General features: G+C 36.6%; 1 protein-coding gene across 2 annotated transcripts; it reads right to left on the minus strand.

The window, feature by feature from the left end:
• LOC134539228 (ER membrane protein complex subunit 10) lies at positions 1-24618 on the minus strand. 2 transcript variants are annotated; one of them, XM_063381021.1, is made up of 6 exons: positions 24399-24618; positions 20085-20261; positions 11641-11733; positions 11378-11556; positions 8122-8218; positions 1-428 (listed from the first exon to the last, which is right to left on the minus strand). In XM_063381021.1, the coding sequence occupies exons 1-6, from the start codon at positions 24459-24461 to the stop codon at positions 318-320; spliced, it is 720 nt and encodes a 239-aa protein (XP_063237091.1). In that variant the 5' UTR covers positions 24462-24618; the 3' UTR covers positions 1-317. The 2 variants fall into 2 exon arrangements, with proteins under 2 accessions (XP_063237091.1, XP_063237092.1); XM_063381022.1 differs by having other exon boundaries at positions 20085-20275; positions 24399-24523.
• Positions 24619-24658: the final 40 nt, after the last annotated feature.

Genomic DNA, 24658 nt, shown 5'->3' on the forward strand with positions numbered 1-24658 from the left:
TTTTGAGCAATGCTTGAACTTTTTAAACAAAAAGTACTTTATTTGTATATCACCATTAAGGTTTTATATTTTAACATTTATAGCTTCACACATAAATATGTACATACACTAAAAATCAAAATACTTTAAATATTTCAGACACAGTCACCAGCACACTACCTTATCAACCACTTAGAGGAAATGGAAACACAGAGAGATCTGAGGCAAAGAGGTACACTCGTCTCGACAGTGCCTCCGACGCCAGTCCCAAAGCACGCGAGTGTTAGTGCAGTGCGCAGACCCCGGGTCAGGGAGGGAGAAGGGCAGGAGCAGAGGGTCTACCTCCCCCCGCCACCGCCGCCACCCCCGCCACCACCACCGGCTGCCCCCTCCGGGTTCACGGCTCCCGACAGCAGCACAAAGATGAGCACAGGAACTATGTACATCCACTGTGAACAGAACACCCACGTACATGCTCCTTCCGAACACATGCCACAAGGAGATCTCATTGAGAGAGAAGTCATTAACACTTTCTAAATAATGCATGGAATTTCACATGTTGTATTCTCCATATAATCGCGTACTTGCATATTGAGTTTCAGCAAGTTCCTCGGATGTAATATTTGATAAAATTAATAAGTATGTTTGGGCTACAACACATTGTGCCAAGGTACATGCCACTATGCAGGAGAAACAACTCCCCCCCCCCTCCCCCCATTACAGGTGGTAATGAATTTTGAGCCCAAATATGAGGTGTTTCCCAGGATTGTAATACTAGTTTCATTGATGACATGTGTTTGTAGAAATATTTTATGATGATGAATCTGCAAGTACAGAGAAAACCTTGTTTTCATGTACAGACAGAGTTGTGTTGCTATAGTTATATTTACATGGTTTCTCAGTTTTTTATTTTGATACACATCTTTGATGATAATTGTCTAGCAAATGTCTCAAATGTTAGCTGCGAACATTACTCATGCTCTACCTCTATAATCATTGAAAATGCTAACAATGTTATCAAACCATATTAACATTTGTGCCTAGATAACGTTTTCAGGAAACCACTGAAAAAAAATCAGAATGTCCAGAATAGGTTTGAACTGGTATCTTGCCACTCTTTGTTAAAGAAAGAATATATATTTTTATTTTTAGGCTAATTTTGTTTTTATAAACAGGATATTTCAGAGTTATTGTTTTTATTTTTTTATGAATTATGATTAATGTTATTAAATAAACATGGCACTTAAATTAATTTGGCTTATTTATATTGCACTTTTACAAAATAATAATTTTTAATAAGCATGTTTAACTATTTGGAACAATAAAAATAAACTGACAAGTATTTGTGTGTTTGGAAATCTACCAATCATAATGTATGTAAAACTGATTTACTAATAACAATCGTATGATAAAAAAAATGTATTTTTTATCTTCAAATTTTGGTAAAAACTTCCTACTAAACAAATTATATTCATTGATTTACTATTTAAAAGATTCAGATTTTTGATTGAAGTTAATTTTCTAGTTATAAATGCTGATTAATTACATTATTTTAGTAGCATTTTGGTTTTTTATGTTGTATTAACTTGCATTTCGGTGTTATTTCGGTTTCATCGCAATTCAATGTAAAATCTTACACATTTTTAAGTAAATTGTTGAGCTGGACCCTTGCAACAAGGAACCTGAACTCACTGCACATAATCTCACGACTAGAGAAAAGATTTTATGGTTTTATTTTCATGCCAATTTAATTTTTAAAACAGGAAGTTTCCGTGTTATTTTTTTTAATGAAAACTTTTTATTGAAAAAGAATGAGTATTATTGAAAAAAAAAATTAAATGTTCCATATACTAATTTGTCTATAACAGTGTCATTTGGGCTGATACAAGATGGACTTTTTCATTATAATTATTTGTAATATGGATGTTTATCTTCTCAGAACAAATAAAATAAGTATTTTAAGTGTTTCTGTGTTTTAATGATTTTCTAAGATCTTAATGCAAAAATGAATAACTAATAACTGTTGCAAGATTAAAAAAGTATTTTTTTTCCAAACTTTTTTTTATCGAGTTGTGGAACAATTGTGGTAAAATTAATATTTAAAATCTCAGGTATTTGTCAATTAGAGTTAAATTTTGATTGAAAATGCTAATTAAGTTTCATGATTTTAGTTGCATTTCAGTACGTTTTAGTATACTAACTTAAATTACCTTGTTATATGCTGTATTAACATGCATTTCAATGTTATTGTTTTTATAGCAATTCACCATATAATCTTGTCATGTCTATTCGTTATACAACACCCCCTCCCCCTTCCCAGAGGCAGGGTCATCTTGGCTGGGATGACTCTCGGTCAAGCTGATGTCAACCTGCATGAAGAATGGATCTTTACATGTTTTCACTGCGCTTATTTCCCCTCTCTATTATGATGAAACAAAATTGTTGTTGCCTTGCACACTAAAATTTACTTTCAATTAACAAAGTCAGATACACTTGTGCCTTACTCGGAATTCAGACTCGGAATTCCTTGCCCAAAAGTTGCCCGGTGCTTCGACCAACTGCAACGCGGACATCGGCCGAGGAACGAACGAGGCGTGGACGAGTGGTGGGGTGAACAGTAAAGCCTGAAATAAACCTACCAGCTCACAGCATTTATAGTCTGCACGTGCTGGGATTTGAACCCAGCATTCTGCGAGAGTCACCTAGACTAACCACTACCTCCTATGATTCCTAAGGATCCATGCATTTATTTATATTATGCATACATAGTGAAATGTATGTACAATCCTGTATGTTTGGGACCTTGGCCATGACAGATTAACAAATTTGCAGATTAATTGATCATCAATACAGTTTTAACAAAAACACCAAAGAAAAATTTAAATAAGGTACAATGGGATTCAAATCATGTAGCTGCTCTAAAGAAAGAAAGAAATACAAATGAGCATTGGTATTCTTAAAAATACATTTACATCACCTTAAAAATTAGAGATACTTAACTTAGCAATATCAAAGCTCCAGGGAATGCTAATCATGTTCGGGAATGACACGGCCCGCTAGGTCGTAGCGATGAGGAAACACCGCCATCAGTAGAAACAGTTTATAAGGCAATCACAGGCGGGAGGCCGGGTAGTAATGATTGCTCAAGTTAGCACAACACAGTCGCGATGACAACAAATATGTTTGACTCACAGCTGGAGATCTTAAGAATCGCTGAAGAGATGCGATTTAAGAAGGGCAGATGAGCCGAGAGAGAGGAGGGGGTAATGACGTATGAGGCGACAGACAGCTGTTAACGGGAAGGATTTGCACTGTTATGATAAACAAAGTCAACTCAGTCAGATAGGGTTTCTTAAGCCACAGAAATCAGTCTGAAGTCGTCAGTTGCAGTCAGTCAGTGGGAATTGATGCAACACCACAGCCACCTTTCTGTATGCATCAGAAAAGAGACTCATCACCCTTCCTTTCTTTTAAAAAGGTTAAAGATGAGTGGTGGAGAAACACCTCCCAGTATTCTAATATCCACGGCCTTAGGGATATCATGAATCAGTTTAGATATCAATCCCCGTAAAATTCACCTCCATTCCCCTTCCCATCATCCATCATATTCACTTGATTATCACTTTTCGAATTTCACTTTCCTTTCACATCCATCTTTTTGCCCGACATAGGATTAGATACTAGAAAGTCGACGACCGTAACAAATATCATCATGGAAATATACCGGAACCAAATAACAAAATTTGGCAAACCACAGAATGCAGGATTAAGGGGTATTAGGCCCTGATATCTTGGATTTTTAAAATATATTGGCTGTAATTCTAATTTTGAACTATTTATCCCAATTTTTGGCATGTCAAGGCATAAATCATATCCAGACCTTCTAAAACCTTGTTGCAAACCACATATTTACTAAGAGGCTCTAGTCTTTAGCACTGTGAGGAAAAAACTTATTATTTAACCGGGGCGATTAAAACTATTATAATAATCACACTAGTGCACAAGTACTGACTTCACCAAATAGCCATAGCTAAGTCCTATGCCATGTAAACCCAAAACATTTCTCATGAAAGCTTTATTGTAAGCGGTATCAAAATATTTGAAATTGCAAGATGGTTGGGTCTAATCCCCTTTCAAGACCCTTTGCTGTATATTAATGTTTTTTTTTTGTTATGCCGGGATATTTTGACCCAAAAATATCTTGTTTAACTTATATGGCTGGTCGCCAAGTAATGTGTGACATTAGGAATTAAACTCTTGATTGTCTATATGTCACATGTTAATGAAAATATGAACAAGTCAGTCTCCCATTAATCATTAATGGTTTCAAAAATGTTGGAATTGAGTCATTTCATACAACCCTGTCACTAATTATGCTAAAGACTAATTAATATTCCAGAACAGATGTACTTAATTAGGTACAAGTTAGTGAAACATGATACTTGAACTAATTCCTATCATTATCCTTTTACAAATACCGTGTAAACTATTTATAACGTCACTCGATTTAACGACAAACTCCTTAAAACGTTGAAATTGCTTGACTTTGGTTGGTTTACCTTGTTTTCTATACAATAATACACACTATATAGCGTCACACTCACTCTATTTAACGACTACTATACGTCATTATAAATCATTAAGCAGTACTTTCTAAGTTGCCGAAGTTGATCAGAACTGCAGCTGTGTACGTTCTTTTTGTTTGCTGTTTTGTTGTTGTATTATCTAGCACGTGTTTACTTCGACTGATGTACCGGAGATTCAAAGAAATTTTGCCTTTTTTTTTTGTATGATGAACTTGCACATGTTTACCTCTGTCACTAGACTTTTGTCAAGCTGTTACACGTTATCATTATCACAGTTGCTTAGACTTTTGAACTGTAAACATGGCGAGAAAACGAAAATCTTTGCTCAATAGAGGTGGGAGAAAAGATGAGCGATGTTGGAAGACGCTTTGGATTTAGCCAGTCTACAATGTCTACAATATAGAAAAAAAAAATTAAATGAGAAAAACATAAGAAAATACAATTAAAATATTGGAGTAGCAAAAAACATCAGACGAAGATAACAGACTATACGCAATAAGTGTTGTTATTTGTATGAATATTAATGTTCGTGTGTAAAATGTGTACTATATTAGTAAATACATATTATTATGGAATAGTAAAATTATATCTTTTATTTCTCTCAATTTAACGACCACTCTCTATTACGCGAAAAGCTACACTAAATAAACAGAAAAAAATGTAAATAATATACATGATGAACTTTTAGTTTTTATACAAATTCATTAAACAAATTTAAATATTTAAAAAAAATTTTTATCCTGAAGAATAAACATAATTTCTTGCATTGCATGCATTGTCCAAACTTTTTTGTGCACAATTTGTGCTAACTCAAAAAAAAAATTACCAGTATACTCGTACCATACTTATGGCCTGTTTTACCACTGCAGTTCATATGACTGCTATTAAATTTTTTCGTAACTTTTTCTGTTGAAAAATTGTGTTTTGAGTCTCGAATGGAGATTATTGTTAACTGAGAGTTGAACCCAGCATTCAAGCATTGAAGTTTTGTAGTTCAAGGTTTACAAATTTATTTGTTGAAATGTAAAAAGCTTGATATATTGTGGAATCTGATAGTCAACACTGATTGAAGCTCAAGTGTAAATAGAATATAAGTTCTGGAAATGAAGTTAATGTTGAAAGATTCAAGAAAATAGGTACTTTTATCTACGTATTTTTGGACCAGTACAAATGACAGTAGGAAATTTTTAGATGATGATTAGAATCACTAAGACAATGCTGAAAATGTGTTGGTTGATTTAGGTTAGGAATGACTCATGATGCCATGTGCAAAATGCATGTTGGGAGAAACAGCTGACATTTTACAAGCGTTTGTTTACTTGTATTGACAAGTTTTGAAAATGATTTACAACTAATAATAGCACATCTTTTGTTATATTTTTCACGAAAGTCAGGAGATTCACATCTAAAAAATGTTGAAGTTTACACTTGCATTAATTAGGAAAAAATTTGGCACGTTTCTCTCACGCTTCGCCAATTTTTGTACGAAAAATGTTTCAACATAAGTTGCTCTATATGTCTAACTTGCAGTGTGCCTGACAAGGCAATACCACAAAAATCTTCTGCTCAGAAACTAATATTTCAGCCTTTTTCGACCTCAAAATGTAATTCTATTCAATGCATTTTAATCTGCCACTACTGGTTACATAGAAAAATACGAAATGTATATACCGTACACATCAACATACAGCAATGAGACTGACTGCTCCAGTCACCAGGAGAGGACCCCGGCGGGGGTCTAAGCTAAGCAGTGGACCTGGTGGTAGTCACGTCCGAGCTCTGACGTAGTAAGAATCACGCGTGGCGCAAAAGCTGTTTTTGAGTTTTTGTCTCAGCAGAAAATGTCCAAAACGGAGTGTTCGCTGAAGCAGCCCTACGTGATTAAATTTTGCTTTCACCTGGGCAAAACCGCCCCTGAGACGCTTGCCTTGGTTAAGGAGGCTACAATCATGACCCAGGTTTTCGGTGGTTCAGTGAGTTGAAGAACGGACGGAGACAGCTGAAGACATGGAGTGATCTGGATGCCCTTCGACGAAAGGTTTGGACCAAATTTGTGGTCAAAGTAAAAAAAATATCCTGGACTCTGACTGTTGTGTGAGTGTAAGATTAATCGCTGAAGACAAAACAACGGTTCATAAAATTATTTCATAAAATTTGAATATGTAGAAGGTTGGCGCGGAACTGGTGCCAAAAGTGTTGAGTGATGAACAGAAACCACGACGAGTTGACGTTTCCCGGGAGACATTGGAGCAGTTAGTAAGTGAACCTGACTTTTTAGACGACATAATAACAGGTGATGGATCATGGGCGTTTTAGCACGACCCCGAAACCAAGCATCAAAAGTTCAGAGTGGCACACCTCAAACTCCCCGTGACCCAAGAAAGCGAGAATGTCATAGTCCAAGGTAAAGACAATGTTTATTGTCTTTTTTGACCAGCATGGGGTGGTCCACAGGACAGACCATCAATGCCATTTTCCACAAAGAAGTCCTTGGCACCTGCACAGAGCCTCAAACTGAAATGACCGGAGATTGCCGATCACAGGAAGTTCCACCACGACAACGCTCCAGCCCACACCGCCTTCGTTGTGATTGTCTACCTGTCTCGATAGGGGTTGCAACCTTGCGGCAGCCACCGTACAGCCCCGATGTGAGCCTGTTCACAAAGCTCAAGAAAATCCTGATAGGTCGTTTCCAAGATCTTCCCATTAGCCAATGAGCTATCACAGAGTTGCTGAAAGAGATTAGCAGCTGACTTCCAGGGAGCCTTTGCAGAGTGGGAATCACACTGGAAGCAGTGTACCAACGCCCAAGAAGACTATTTTGAAGAGTTTTAACAATATGTACTGATCTGCTCAATAAATTCTTTTTACCAGACCCAGTCTCATTACGTCACGGACAAACCCTGTTCCTATGTTATTTTAAAATATTTAAGAAAATGAAAGTACACACTTTACTGAAACATCATCCCCAACAGAAAAAAAAAAGCAAAATGACACACACAACATAGAAAAGTTTAAAAAGTAGGGATATTAAATATACTGCAATAATATGTAGGTATTCTCTTTTTGTGACTGCATTAAACATCACCTTTGAATGTTTTGTAATGTTAAATGTCACAAATATATTCCTTACTTATTCACTTTGGGCCCACTATAAAAATGACATACACATTAACAATTTACTGTGAAAGAATAAAAAATCACGCTTTTTGTTGATTGTTTGAACTATAGCAACAAGAAGATGAACTCTATTTTCCAAATCTCTACTACAAAAGGCAAAAATTAATTATTTACTAGTTATACAAAATGAAATTGTAAAAGTTAAATTAAAAGGTTTGGACACTTTTTCAGGTAAGTTATACTCATACAAAATTTGTAGAATTAAATTCAAGTCTTCAATGAATAAACACAGGGACCAAAGTTTATTTTACCACAAAATTGATCATACCATTGGAATGCCTAAAATTACAGTCTGTACTATAAACAGTGCCACACACATCAACACATACAAAAGAAAATTAAGCAGTTTCCAAAAGAACCACTCCAAATAACTTACATATTTAGCTAGGAAAGAGCGATTGTCCTTAGTTTCACCTCGCTCGCGAGCTTCTCTTTCCCTTTCCATTTTCTGTATGTAAGTGGCAGTGTCTGGCCTGCAAACAACACACCGATTAGTAGGCCTGTGCGAAGCTTCCACTAAGCAAATCAATTAAATAGCTTTATAATATTCATTATACTTTGCCAGAAAATTTTCTATTTGTTTGATTTGAAGTTTTGAATGTAATGCAGAGTTTAGTATCTAAGTGAAGCTAAGCATTTGTTGCAAATATTCAAAACATTGGCAGCCTAAGATTCACTGCTCCTCAGTTATAAGCACTATTTACCAGTTTTAAAATTATGCTCTTTAATTTCGTAAGTGCAGATTAACATAACTAAAGTAAAAAGTTTGTTAGGTTGGTATGAGCAGCCACATTAATATAAAGAAACCTCTGCTTTTTCCTTTTCCAGCAAATTATGAAGATTTCTAAATTTAAAAAATGCTAAACATTCTCTAAATTACATTTCACAAAAGTTTTTTTTTTTTTTTTTAATGTTTCTTAACATTAAAAATTAACAGTAACACCATTTGGTATTTGGATACTTCAAAAGGTATTTTTTTCTTTCCTTTTTTTTTGAGTGCCAATGAATAATATTGATGTATGGGGTAATGTGATAATGCTGTTTGTGCTGTGTATAATTATAAGAAAGTGTTTCACCTTGTATTTTTATATCTTTCAGTAATTATTTTAATAATGAGATAGATTTTGTCTATTAAAACTGTAAAATGTAATTTGCAACTGATTTTATATTTTTAGTACTTGACTAACATTTTAAAATGCCTGATTATTGTTATTTTTGAAATGGCAAAACCTTTATTTCTCACAAATGGTACAGTTATTGGATTAGAATTTTTTTTTCTGGAATGAAAATTATGTGTTATAAATATATGTTTTGCATAAACAATATTGGTTACTTAAAAATTTTAAGTGGCACTCCATTCTATCATTATGAGTGCAGAGATTAAGAAAGGATACAGATAGAGCCTTAGCCATCACCATCAGACGTGAAACCGTCTTTCCCCCCAATTTTTTCAGATTTTCACATACCAATATGACGGACGTTTGTTTATAATTGTATCAGCTGTTCTAGCCTGGTTTTATTAACGACTGTAGTAATCTGCTAGGAAGAAAATTAGATGAAAATATTACTGGTTAGTATGTTTATATACATTAAAGGTCCAAATTAATCTTCATAACACAAATGTAATATCAGCTGCATTTTTTTTTTCAATTTAACATCTAATACAAATACAGCTGATACATTTGTAAACAAACGGCCGCCATATTATTACGTGTAGTAGACTGAAATCCACCTCTCCTTTTGGTTTCACTCCCGTCGTCTTGAATCTGAACTTATGCTCCATCTGTATATTTCCCTAATCTCTGTATGAATGTACAATTATAATTTTATGTCTGGTTATTTTATCATTTATATTGAATTAGACAAAGTTGGTTTTATAACCATTACATATGATAAATTTTTTTTTTCTACTTGAATCCGTATTTTAGAAAATATGTGCAGTTGAGCATATAGTATTGCAACATTGCAAGCCATTACCATCTCAACATATGAATCATTGGCATAAATAATTTTATAAGGTTGTTTGATCATTTTTCAGTACTTGTTTAGGTTTTCTATTTCAATGTAAATAATGGCTGAATTAATTTTTCAGAGGTAGCCATATATTAGCAATGTGCTGTTTTGCCCTTATGTCTCATTAGTTCATGTTTTTAAGTATGTCTGTTATTTTACCTAATTTAAATTTTAAAAGCAAAAAAATGTGTTATTGCCTATTTGGCTTGTTGGTTAAATTTTCAAGTGTAGTCATATATTTTTCTACACTTGTTTTGATATTAGAATTTGATTGAAAGCATGATGTTGCAATGTGATGGTAAAATTACATCAGTGTTAGAAAGAGAAAGAGTGGCAGGTGTGCCCTGAAGTGTAAGAGAGAGACAGAAACAGTGATTTCCCACAGAGCGTGGGAACCCGAGGACAAATGTATCATAAAAATTGGAAAGAGACAGAGCGGGGAAAAACCCCTAGTTATGTGTATGCAGAGTGTTTTAATTTCTTGTAACTTGTGTTTTGTTTGGCTGAATTTTAGCAAGTGTGTGATTGGGCGAGGGACAAGTGAGCACCTCCCTCCTTCGTGGATGGAAGTACGTAGTCAGGTGGGCAGTTAGTCATGTTGTGATAGTGGTACCGAATGGTAGCGGTCGGGGTATGGCTTAAAAAGTAATACAATTAATAATGCAGTTGGAAAGTAAGTTTTGTGGCTGCGGTCCCGGCGCCGCCAATTCATTAACATTTTTTGGCATTTAATTCGTTGGTGTTAAGCCCGTAACAAGGCAAACTTGAGTCTTTTGTCATTGTCCAAGTATCTAAGTACTTGACTTGTACCACGAGTTAGTGCGAAATCATGGGATTTAATAACAGTAATAAATGACCTTTTCATCGGACATTTCGGTACCAGTTTCAAGTAAATTTTTTTCTCAAATCAACAAACTGTTTTTGTTATGCTTTATGTACAATTCTTGAACAATGTTGTGGTGGGAAGATGGCGGCATTTGTGCCGATGTGAAGTAAAGGAAAATAAAACGTAGTAAAAATCAGTCATTATTCTCGAGAGACTTTGTTTTCATCATAAATCATTTAAAGCAAGATTTTTAAAAATGAATTTTGACCAGTATTTTTGAACCCAACTAATTCAAGTGTGTTTATGTATGTGCAATTTAGACCAATTTTGAGCTAGCTGGGAGGTCTGGGCTGTCACAAGCCTCACTGAGAAAAATATTCGTAATTCAATCTGACTTCACAAATATTTTAAACATTTGCTTTGATAATCACTTGGCATCAAAAAACTGTTTTGCAATGAACTTATTATTAGCTGAGACTACAAAGACTTACCACCGCAAAATGTTTAATCTTGTAAACTTAGGTTGTATTGAAAAGTATTAAAACCTCCGTAAAACAATTTATCAAAAAATTGTGAATGTAAATTAGCACAGGCAATAAATATTAACAAACATTGTGAAAATGTTACAAAATATTCTGAAAATTTTAATGTGTTGAAAAGTATGAGTTTCCAAAAGTGACAAAATGCATTTGAAGCCCAATCTCTCTCTCATCAAAATAAAAAAAACTACGAATGAAACATTTTAAATGCCTTAATCTAATTACCGTATAGTTTTGTGGTTAGCCACACTTACACGGGTCCTTGCTCCGTATGTTTGAAAGCAACCGACGTGTTGAACTGCCTTATGTCTTCCAAATCCACGTACGATCCCTGGCACAGTGCGTTAGTCGACATCGTCACTGCTATAACTGTGCCTGAATGGTCCAGTGACAGCGTCACAGTGTCGGACAGACGAGACTCTACGAGAGAACACTACAAATTGGTTCGTTATGTCAGCAGGTACCCAAACACAAGTGTCAATGTTTTAGGAGGGAAGGAAAAAAAAATTAAACTTACAGCCTTTACGAACGTAAGAAATGGTGTCTCTTTGCCATCAACTGTTTTGACTACTGCTTTAAGCCGGTATATCCCATCCTGCTTGGCAAGGTCCTGGAAAAACATAAAAATAATAAATTTAAAAAAAAACAATAGCTTTGGCATATGGCACGTCTATGCTGCATTCAATTACAGTATGTTGCAAAATAATTTTATAACTTAATAAATATATATATACATTCACACACAAAAACACCCCCCCTCCCCCCCCGCACACACACAAATATATAATATTTGTCTCAAAACCTTAGATATATATTTTAATTCAATAAAAATTCTGTACAATAACTAGCGACAAGAGTTTTATGGTTTTATTTTTATAAATTGTGTTTATTCAAAATAATGGTGTATTATTCAATTAATATGAAACTGAAATATTTCTTAATACTTATTTAACCAAATATTCTCATCTTGACAGCTTGACTGACACATGACGCAATTCAACAATAAAATCATTTTGTCATAAGCATGTCTTGAACAGAACTACTCAGAAAAATTAAAAATATATCGGCAAAATTTTGTATGTTTAAAAATCTGTGCCAACGTTACTAATGACAAATGTGTAACTAATAAGAGAAGCAAGATCAAACAACATAATATCGAATTTTTTCCATATTGGTTATAAATTAATGCATAATTAAGATTCCATGAATTTATTAGATTACAAAAATTACAATTTTTGGGTATGAGTTAAGTTTGATCAAATAACTGATTGATCTCATGTTTTTAGTTACATTTCTGTGCTAAATGGTGTACAAACTTAAATTTCTGTATTATGTTGTATTGACATGCTTTGCGGTGTTATTTCTGTTTTATTGCAATTCACCATATAACCTAACAATAACTTACTTCAAGGAACACTCTGTGAATTAAAAACTTAACACAAAAATGCCACGTGGGGACATAAAAAAATTAAGTATTAAATTACAGCGAAAAGTCGTTAATCTGGGTTTTTTTGAATCATGGCTATGTCGAATTGGCAATTTTACCTGATTATGGAATTTCAATGTAGTTTTAACTGGAGAAATGTGAAATATATTTGCTAAAACACACAAAACGCTGTACCGAGCAAACTAAAAACGTGAGCAGCACAGAAATGTCCCCTGCCGGCCAAGGTGAACAACTGGAATCCATCCAGTAAAACTTGAATGTGAACAGCTCAATTGGTGCAACACTACAGGCTGCGAGAAACTATGGAATACTGGACTCAAGGCCTTTCACTGTGTGTCACTAACAACCATGATCTCCCACTGTGATGATGATTGATGATGATTGATGAATGATGATGAATGGATAGATGATGGATTGATGATGATGGATTGATGATGGATGGATGATGGTGTTGGTGGTAATGGTGGGGTGGTGGTGGTGATGGTGTGGTGGTGATATAGTGTTCGTGGTGGTGATGGATAGATGGATGTTGATGAGGATGATAGTTTCAAAATAAGCAATGAAAGGTAATAGGTAGGGGTATCCACTTTTCGTGTTTATTTGTTCACAGAATTCGAGGTTATTTTTCTGGAAAATCGGTGTTATTTTTCTCTGAAAGGGAGGTTATTTTGACTACCAAAATGGATAACAGTAATACCAATTTCACATCTCAAGTGTCGTGAAAATTGTTTTAACACTTAATACACACCAAATACTAACTACTTAATATTAAAAAAGATGACATTGAAAGTCCAGTATTTGGAGAAGTATGAAGTCATTTCTCAATTCTTATTTAAATACTTACTTTACTCACTGAATTGTTCACTTCAAACCATTGGCAAACTGGGACCTTACTGCTTCAAAATTATTACAACACTTAATCAACACAGCAAACACTATTTAAAATGAAAGTTAACTTAAAATAAATGAAAATCAATTAAAAACAACACAGTAAGTAGGCTACGCTCACTAAGTTATTCACACTTTCTGTTGCCTGTTTCTTATGTTTTTCACTGCCAATATGCTTCGCACACGAGTCTTTGCGATCCCATGTCACAGACACATTACAAAAACGACAGAAAATGGTTTTTTCATCGCTTGCATACAAATTGTGTTGTGAAAACTCTCCGGCCCGATGTTTGGCAGTCACTACAGGTACACATTTTTGTTAAAAATATTTATTACTTCGGATAAGTATGTAGTAATGACGTGTTGTGTAGTTACTGCGTATTTGTTTGATGTTTTGGGTACAAGTGTATCAAACTATACTCACGTCTTTGCTTACACCGTTCAAGTTATTCTAAACATTCAATTTCGCCTCTATACATGTTTACACCGTTTTTCTTACCATAAATACTAAAAACATCGTCACATGTTCGCGTGTGAGAGGAAACGCACATCGTACTCTAGTTGAATTATGGCGGTCGTGTTGATTTACTAATTCTGCACTAGGTTAGGCCTACGTTACGGACTTCGTCAGAAGTACGTATTTTTAGCATAGTTTAATCAAATAGTTATGGATGTCGGGTTTATTTGTTTTCTAACGTTAAGATTCGTGTAAAAATAGTATCCCTTAATTTGGATATTGGGTTTGTTCATTTTAAACTGTTAAAATTCAAGTAAAAATGATTTTATTGCAAATTCGTGATTATTCACTATAAAATGTCAAAATTTGCGTAAAAAATCGTTTTATCGCAAATGCCAATTTTGCATACCCCTAGTAATAGGTTAAGTAGTTATTAAGTCACTGCACGGCGTAAGTGGTGGTGCACCAGCTTGTTTTGGGGTTCCAACCCACAGCAAGGCAAAGATGTGTGTATATTATATATATTATATGTTTGTTATATAGTATATATTGGAGACCTGCCAACATTCAAATAAAAAAAAATCATGATGTCTTCGATAAAAATTTTCAGGCCCACAAATACATGTTAGATATAAAAAACAAGAAATGAGAATCTTTAAATTTAAGTGACATACCTGTACATATGTTACATGGTCTCTGCTTCAAAATTTATTTCAACAAATTATAGGTTGCAGATTTTAAAGTCTTCAAAAATTTTTCATCAAAGAGTTGTTCGTAACACACACCCTCTCGTGCAGATTTTACTTTTAGCAATGTTTCAAGCGATTTTTCCGACAATGACGATCTTAATTGGGTTTTTGTCTTCTTTACCTGGCTGAAGATCCTCTCACACTCAACGTTACTATGAGGAATGGATAAAATACCTAGCATAAGTTGAGCTAATACTTTAAACTCCCATCTGTAGTCTTCATCTGTCCAATCAATGACCACTTAGAGTCAATTCTTTCCTGCTTCAATATTTCCTCAGGAATATCTTCTATTTGAAATGAAGAAAATTGTGACTCCAAAACATCAATTGCAGCATCTATATCTTGTCCTTCCATAATAATAATAATATTTGGAAATTTATCAACAAAATATCTTGCACTATAAAATGATGCATGGCTTATGGTTTCAATGCATGCTACTTCTGCATGAGCAAGAAATGTACTTTTTAAAGGAAATTTGTGTACTATGTAGTCACATGCAGCCACATAATACTGCCTAATTGAACTGTAAAACAATTTGCCCTGTTCAACACTCAAGCCACCCACAATTTTGAATGCCGCACTACCAATAACCAAATCTTTATCCTTTTTTTGATAATCATGAGTGTGATAATCAATCTCCAAAAGAGAAGTAGATGGTTTTACTACATCAGCACACACAAATTTTGACATCAAGTTTCGCAACAGGTCGTAAAGTGTGGATTTCAGTTTCTGAATCTGAGGTTCTTGCGACTGTAGTAGTACATTGGTCTTGTCGAACATAGGGATTACATTTAAGAGAAACATGCAAAATGCCTTGTTTAAATCACTAGATAAAAACATGAATAGCCTCTCTTCTCTAGTAAGTTGGGATGACATAGGTCTACCTTTTTCTGCTGGTACCTGAGGAACTGAAATTTTCATTTTAGGTCTGTGTGTTAACTTGATTTTCTTTGAGCTGGTCACATCCATTTTAGAACTGCGCTTCTTTGAACTGTCAGGTTTAGAAGCTATTTTACTGGGAAAAGTGAACTTGGAAATGTTTTTTTTTATCATTTGAAGACACTGCATGGCTACTGTTTGTACTACTACTACTTTCTGTGTTTGTGGCACTGCACAAAACTGTGAGGTTACTTTGACTACCTTGTTGAGATGGAATTGAACATTCACCTATTTTTGAAACTAGTTTGGGGATTTTGTAGCTCTGAAGTGTGCTCCTGCTTTCATCTGCAAATTCAGTCCGACATTCTACAAAAAAAAACTTGTTAATGGCTGCCATTGTTCTACCAACCTTGTCAAGAATTTTCCTAACAAAAGCCATCGTGTACACACATGTTTGAGGACTTTCCTAGTGTCTACGTCATGCAGCATCTGAAATTCTTTTAGTTTTTCTTTCCTATTTACACTCTTTTCCAAGTAGTAAAATATATCAATCAAAATGTCATCCACTTTAGATGGAAGACAAGCAGCAGATTTTTCAGCACATAAGTTTATCAAATGGCATGGACAACCAACAGCAATCAAATTTTCGATTTTACTTTTCATAACAGCAGCCACACCACTTTTATGTCCCATCATCACTGGCGCATTGTCAGCGCTTAGCGCCAAACAGTTAGAAAACGGGATGTTGTTTTCTTTTAAGGTATCAAGTAAAAGATTACCAATATTTATTCCTGTTGAGTTAACTTTGAGAACTGGTACTGCCAAGAGCCTATTTTGAATTTCGAGCTTGTCTTTACTGTGGAAAGTAACCACAATGAGGTAAAGTTTGCAATCACTTTCATTACTACCATCGGTTGCGATGGAAAATGGTGTATTACGTAACATAGATACAAGTTTCTCATGTAAGCTTTGATCCATTTGTCCCAATATTGCTGCAGATTTGGTCTTTGCACAGCCGTATTTTTTTGGCAATGTCACTATCGGGAAACATCTTCCTAAAAAGCAGCCCTGCATGATCACTACACGACAGCGCTAAATTATGTTCAACTAAAAAATATGTAAAATAACATTCTGCTCGTGTAACACTATTATCGCTGTTCACAGCAAAATTAGTATTTTATTGGAAGCAATACACTTCACGTGTTCGTTGCGTTTTTTGTAGCGACATGTTTCACAATGTCTCCTCTTCCACTATGCGAGATAGATAAATCAGCACGGCACACGCTACAAAACACGAAATTGCTTCCTTTACGTGACTCGAGTATTGATGGAAACTCATTACTTTAAGCTTTTGTAAAACTTGTTTTGTAACTTTTACAAACAGTTCTATCAGACATGTTCACGTTGCTCTAGACAAACAAACACCGCCACCATTTGCAAAACAACAAAGGAAGCAGCGCAAGACGAAAATAAACATTCGACTTTGACACCAACTACTCACTTACTATCGACTATCAAACACGGCGAGAGCATGGTATGTGGTCGGCTACGCCAAACAGCACGGCCCGGCTCAGCCAAAGAGCATGAGCTCGGCATGGCCCGGCCGGAGGAGAAACGTAGCGGTGTAAAATATCAGCAACAGGTTCAAATATAACAATACTGTTACAGTTAACACAAATAAATCATAGTGTCGTCGTCCAGGCTATTCCCCGGGAAAGGTGCAGCTGCCCGACTGCTCGAGGTAGAGAGGGGTTCAGGCCTCGTGGCCTCCGGGGGAAGCTAACCTGGTGCTTTTAATCACAACGTCCAAGTTCAATGGGCGACTGCTGGTTTATTGACACACCGACCCTGATACATGGGGCTGACCCCGTCCCCGCCTGTGCACGTCTTAGGGAGAAGCCCGGCTCCGTGAGCTGTGCCACGCCGATCTGTGCCGCACTGCAAGTCAATGCGCTACTGGCTCTGACACGAAGTCTACTGGCTACACGATGTTCAGGATATACTCCAAATATCTGTGGGTTGCGAGACGTGTCTCTCGCGTCTGACTCGTGACTGTCTGTTAGGACGCCCGCGCCACGAGGGCTAATCGCGGTTCTCACAACCTATATTTGTATACAAAATTAATTACGACAGCCTAGATTTTACTGGTGAGGCCACGTAGTTCTGCGTGTCTAGCAAAAGGCCTATCCTCTTCCTGACCAGCGACGCTGAATGAGTATGCTTACCCGCGCTGGGAAAAAACTGTGACCTTTCCACTCCCGCGACCGACCGGGCCCGTGACTCGCTCACGACTGACGTGTGCTGCCATCCGCGCGCGGCGCTACCCCTCCCCTCACCGTCTCCCACGGAGCTCGTGACGTGTCGCAGGCGGGGCGGGACTTAAGTCGCCCAGTGCACAATCAGAACAAGACCCTTCAAATAAAAGTAAAAAATATATACAAATTCAGTCTCTTCTGTGATACATAAATTGTCTAAATTGTCTGCAAAAAAAAAAAAAACACATCGCTTTGTCGCCGGGAAGTACTGTCGTACTTGTTGGTACCACTGTGCCTAACTGGCCCTTACACCCCCCCCCTCTAGCTACACTGCACCACACACGCATAACTGGCAGTTGCCCCGTCATAACGGCCGGTAGGGAGCTAGGTAGGCACTTGGTCCGACGTCAATAGTATTTACATAGCTGAACCTCAAAATAAATGCAACCTTAAAATCTTATTCACAGTTGTGTTGCCACTAATATTCCCCCTTCCTGAAGCAATATAATTATGAAGTTAAAAAAATCTCGGGGCCTCGAAAAATTGTGAGGAAAAACTATTTTGGCGTGAGGGCGTGAGATGGACCTTAAAATCGTGAGCCTCACGCCAAAATCTTGAGAGTTGGCAGGTCTGATATTGTATGTATTGTTACAAACATGAGCAAGGCCGCGACACGTGCAGGTGCAGAGCTGGCTGGCGGCCGCCGCGACATGAGACGCGCCACGTGCGCCTGGAAGATTACAAGGATTGTGGCTATTCGCCCTCCTTCCCTCCACTCCTAGCTAAGACACCTAACACCTCACAGCTGTGGAGTTACGCGAGCCGCCGACACATGTTTCGAGAGATTTCTGCCGTCGGGTCGGCGCGGAATGACGTGACTGGCCCCAGCCACACTAGTGAATTCGAGAAGCGGCGCCTGTGATACATAAGCCTGGGATGCCGGCCTCTGAGGGCAGTGGACAGCTGAGTCAGAGTTCAGGCGGGAGCATTCCCACGGCGGAGTTTCGGGGGTGATAGTACTGTGGGTGTGGCAGAATGGCAAAGTCCTTGGATGAAGGTTCCAGGGCAGGGAGTGAGTGGAGTCAGGAGTTTTCCCGCGGCGGAGTTTCCGGGCGATAGTGTCGCGGGCGCGGCGGAGTCCCGAGCGAGGCGTCAAGCGGATCCTCGGCGAGGGCAGGTGCGTCGGCGGCGGCGACGGAGTCCCGCGGCTGAGACCCACGAGGGGTGCTGCGGCGAGAGTGGCGCCAGAGGTGCGGCCCAGCGAGGTGTGTGGTGTGTAAGAAACGAGTGACTGGAGAAGCAACAGTATTTTTAAGCGCAATTGATTATTTGCCATTTTAGAAGATTATTTGTAAGTGACATAAGTAGTGGCCATCAATAATACTGTGTGTGATAAAAATCTTTAATTGGGCTATCCTTTACGAACCCCCGTATATCATAACAGTATATTATAGATAATATATAAATGTGTTATTAAAAACAAGAAACATACGTGCAAAAAGTTTCTATAAAGCAGGGTTGGTAAAAACCAAGTTCTTTCCTTAAACAAATAACCTGTTTTTTTTTTGTTTTGAACCTGAATTTTTTAAGTTTAAACCAAATTATCTTATTACGTTAGTTATTTGGGTTCTCACCATGTTCAAATGAAAGCCATACAACATCCCGCTTTCTGACACTACCCACTGAACCATAAAAGTTATAACATCAAAGAACTGAAGACAAGCAAATCTGCATATCTGACTGGAACTTAACCACAGAAAGGATATTTCCCCACAGGTAGAGGATTCTCCATAGAATGGGTGTTTCTAACAGAATAGGAATTAACTATTTAATATTTTTAATTTTAGAGAAGTATTTGGCTGGGTATATATAATTTACGACTTATTCAGATAATTTTAATGATACAACCTTGAAAAGTAGAAAATTTTTTGTTCCTGTAAATCACAAGAAAAATTAATGATCAAACTTTTGGAATTAAGACTTTTCATTAAAACAAATTTAAAATATTCCATTTAAAAATACATTATTTAAAAAATCATTTTTTTATAAAAAAAAGTTGGTTTAAACCGTGGTTTAAATCAGCCAATCCTGTATAAAAAAAACATGCTTCCAGTAACACATGTGCAAAATTATGGGCTAATTAGAAAAACAATTCCTGCCGCTCATGTGTAAGAGGCATATTGGGCTGAAAAGGGTAAGAAATACATTATTGTAGCCAACTAAGTATAAGGATCACAACATCCTTCCTTGCTGTCCTGGGAGGGTGGCTACGTCCCCAGTGCTGACCTTGAGCCTGTGCCTGTCCGGGAGCGAGAGCGTGCCCTGCTGCAGCACGCTGGCTTCGCCGTGCAGGCTCTGCACGGTGACCCTCCCGCGCTCGGCGAACTCCCCCTCGGGGGAGGCGTCCAGCGCGTGGTACAGGCCGACCGTCATAAACCCGTCGTAGTCCCCGTCCGCCCGCAGCTGGAACACAGGCACTGCAGCATGCTGCTCTTTTCATAGCAGTTTACAGCTCTACGCTGCCTCGGGGAGGGGAGGGGGGGATCACAACGGATGTTCTCAACCTGCGTGCTCACACCCTACCATCACACTTGTTGCTCAGGTGCTTTTTTAAATTTTAATAATTGATTTATTAAAATAATTGAGGTTTTCTTGTTTTCTAAGTAGAGCTCAACTAATGACTACCATATTTTTTTTTACATTTATGGTATTTTTTTTCCTAAGTAGCCTTTATTTTTAATACTTTATGTTGGGTTTGTGAATAAAATATTTTGATATTATTTTTTTTCTTTTCATAATCTGAAATTCTACATAGATACAAAGGAAATTACATGTTGTGGCTTTCTAAAAAAAATTGGAAAATAGGCTTCCGTAACATTTGGCTCATCTCGCTAGAAAGTCTGCCGACTCCTGCACAAGGATATCTGTGTCAGTAATCCTCTCCTTCCGAAACTAGTAGAGTCTTGACTAAACTAGATATGTGGACTGCAGCAAACTCGGATAAGCAAAATCTGAGATTAACACCGACATAATTCGAAAACCATCATGGTTTTCAGTTGGCCAAGTGGTATCATTTTTCGGGGTGAAATTTCTCTAGCTTTTCTTCAGTGTGAATTCTTTTAGATCACTTAATTATTTGCTTAACCACAGTAAACAGCATCGTTGAGGTCCATTTTATTATCGCTTTCGACGAAGGTAAAATTATTTTCTATGTCTATGACACTTTAGGTTGGCTCAGATAAAACAGAACCTTTATAATCCAAGCTCTGTTAATCAAGTCTCTACTGTAACACTTTCAACACAAGCAGCGGTTAATCAGCACATAAGAAAATTTTTTTTAAATTTCCATTTAAAAGTTTTATTATTTATTCATGATACAGCAAAAATTATTCAATCAGGAGCCTCCAATACCGCAGACATGTAGGATTATCAATTTTTTCGGATTATCGAAAACCAACATAGTTTTAACAAAATACTAAAGAAAAATTAATATACAATCTAAACGAGTTGAATTAAGCTATTCTGAGTCTGTACATTGCATGTACAAATTGTAATATTTGTGAACCAGTTAGAAAACAGGGATCCACCTGAAAAAAATTTAAAAACAATCGGCTTGATCAGTGCTGGATTACAGAAAGTACAGATTGCCATTCTAAGAGCTCCGTCCACCCGAGCACACATACGGTGTGCAGAGCTTTAGAATAAACCACACAATTTAAAAAACTGGTCATAAATTCAGCTGTGTCTTTTTTTTTATCCATTACTCACATGCTATCAGTCTTTATTAATGAGTTTTTTAGGTTTCTTAATGAAATTTAAGGACTTTTAAGGGTCATTATTCCATTAATGACAAATTAAGTACTTATTAAGGATATTAAACAGGCATATAAACACTGAGGTACCACCCCATAGTAGCAAAGCCTTTCAAATGTAATTGTAGAAACAAAAAACCTGTTGAAACCAGTGATGCCAGTTCATTGTATTTCTTGCTACAGTTGGTTCTAAAATTCATAGAGATAATTTCACTCAGTTAATGGTTAGAGGGTCATTCGATATCAAATCAACACAGGGTATAAACCTGACCACCTCAGAATTTGATTAAATTTGGTATGAAGTTTGTCCTCGTAGAGATTAAGAAAAATGCCAATTTTTTTTTTCAAATATCTCAAACGGTTTCAAAATTATGGCTATGTAAAGTCTCCCAAAATCCACAAAAAAAAAAAAAAAAAAACAGTACCACCAGACATATTTTGAGATCACCACAGCTTTTCTCCTAATTGAGCTAGAGAGATGGGAGTGGTGACATTTTACTCAGTTTTGAATGCTATTTCTTTTGATGTACAACACAACATAATAGGTCAGAAAAAGTGTTTTTGAGTAATGAATTAAAAATTTTGATTTTGATTTTCTCAAAGAGTACATTTTTAAAAAATAAAAAAAAATTCCTATAAATAATTTATACTTTTGGTAACTGATTCTCAAAAATTCAAAGTGATATATCCAATGAGTTTCTGCACACTTCTAAACATAAAAATATATCAAGAATGAAATAACAATACTAAATTTCTTAAATTTAATGTCCAGTAGTGAAAATGTGTTCTGTAAGACCGATAAATAGTAGTCATACTATGTTTCCGCAATTTTTTTAAGTTCCAAAATACGTTTAATTACTTCCTAACATGTTTTCTAATCATTCTGTAAAAGCGCATTGCATTTGAACAAGTGGTTCCAATGTAATAGGGTGGCTACATGTGAAAAATAATATTTTCAGGGTTTATTGTGAAATTGTTGTAAATATTACCTATAATGTAAATATAGTGATGCAAATTTTTTTGTGTTTTAATAGTGTAGAGGAGAGATTAACCTGATTCTGTTACTGTTTTCTGACACTAACTTGTAACAACCCAGATTACAGCCTTCCTCATGCAATCCAGCAATAATCGTTTGTTATAAATTTTTTTTTCTTTTTCGAAGTTAGACGTAAAGTGTTTCACTGGGTTTATTGTTTTATTTTTAAAATTCATAAGTTTATTTTTGAAGTAATTTATTTTGCTGGCTTCTTTGTGTGGGAAGGCGAGCTGACGTGATTCTCCTTCGTTTTTTCCACGACCGAGGTTTCACACGCTAGGCATGTGAGTCACGGTCACGGGAGTGTGAGAAAGAGAGAAAATTGCTGTGTCGTGGGAACAGAAGTAAGCATTTCGTGGGAGCTTCTGTTACCATGCGCCGCGATTGGCTGAAAATTACGTCAGCGAGCCCAGGACACTGCCCGCACGAAGGAAAGGAAGGCTGTATAATTAATCATTGCCTGAGCACTGGACTGGACGGTCATTGTCCGAGCACCGGGCCGAGCGGTCGTTGTTCGGGCGGCGGGCCGAGCAGGCTGTGGCCGGGTGATGGCTCCAGGTTTTATCTTCTTTTTAATGTACATTTAATTTTTATTTATTCTGTTTGTACGTAATATAGTGTGATTTTTACATAAATAAATAAAACAGGTACATCGAACTTTGTGTATAAATTTCTTCTTTCTTCGTGATCTGTAACATGTATGTTCCACTCATCACCTAATTTGAGCTAGCCGGAGGTGGTGGGTGGTAAAAAACTGTAACTTGATCATGTGGTTCTCCAAAGATCCTTAGAAATATAGCATAACCGAGACTGTTTTCTACCATGATTTGTTTACCATTTCAAGTGGGTATTGAACAATATGAACACTGAAATATACAGGAACAAAGGTAAAAGCAAAGGCACATGCTATGTTAGCCAGGCCAATGATGAGTATGCAGCGGCAGTATAGGGACCCAACTTGGTGACGGAGGAAAACGAGCTAGAGATAGTGCGGCGACTGGCATGGATAAGTGTTATGTATGGGAAGGATAGGGAAAAGGAAGAGTTTAAACAAAATGCATAGGACATGGCAAGAGTGTAACTTATGAGACAAAGGTATTAGAAGTGCGGGAAGCGATGGAACTAAGGCTCATTCTAAATTACACGGACACGGGAGATGGATCATGTAAACTGAAACGGACCTCACAGAACAGAGTACCTATCTACAATGACATGCATGCCGACCTTAGAACATAGGGAATAGCTGTGAAATGCTCAGCACTTCCACTTTTGTTACTCCATACGACCAATCAAAGTCAAGTATTTGGAAGCCATGGAAGCCAGATTTGTTTTCATTTCAAAATTGTTAAAAATCGTTGTAGTACAATAATATCTAGTGTTATATCATTACTTTGTGGTTTAGTTTTATTACATGTAAATCCGGACCGTGTTCTATTCTCGGATCTCTAAATATTTTTCATGTGAAGTTCCATTTCATTGGGTGCTGTATGTTACGTTTGGTTTCCGTACACCGTGGAAACGACGGACGGTTAATGAAACGTAAATTTTGAGCAAGTTCACATGCGTTCCCGTTTTCATGTTACCGTCTCATTGTATAACGTACTTAAGAAGTAAGTATAAAGGTGTGTAAAAGAAAAAGTAGGGGAAGCACTCCTTTTCAACGAATGGAAGCTCGATTGCAAGTTGAAAAATTAACAAAATTAAGTAATTTTCACTACTCAGCAAAACAGTTAATATTATAAAATGGCTTACCGATGTAACACAACATAGTAAAGTCAAAATGGAAAAAACACCCTTTTCAACACACAAATACATTGCAATGTTAGAGCAGTACTACATCCACACGTCACACATATTTCTGTATTTGTTTACTAGCCATAGCATAGACACAGGTGTTACTAGCGGAGTAGCTATAATAAGTTTCGCCAACACCGAAACAAAATAAACCACACAAAATACAGACATGTCCCGCTATAGACGTTAGGGGATTTTGGTTTCGTAGCAGGGTAACG

The sequence above is a fragment of the Bacillus rossius genome, chromosome 15 (genome assembly GCF_032445375.1).
Source record: "Bacillus rossius redtenbacheri isolate Brsri chromosome 15, Brsri_v3, whole genome shotgun sequence".
Classification (NCBI taxonomy): domain Eukaryota; kingdom Metazoa; phylum Arthropoda; class Insecta; order Phasmatodea; family Bacillidae; genus Bacillus; species Bacillus rossius.

Bases quoted from the DNA above. Each gene is read 5' to 3' on its own strand.
- LOC134539228 (XM_063381021.1), bottom strand. From the start codon at position 24,461: ATGTATTTGTGTGTTGAAAAGGGTGTTTTTTCCATTTTGACTTTACTA. The intron at 20,262-24,398 runs GTAAGCCATTTT...CCTGTGTTCCAG, and splicing joins TACTATGTTGTGTTACATCG to CTGCGGGCGGACGGGGACTA. The intron at 8,219-11,377 runs GTAAGTGTGGCT...TGTTGTTTGCAG, and splicing joins CATACGGAGCAAGGACCCGT to GCCAGACACTGCCACTTACA.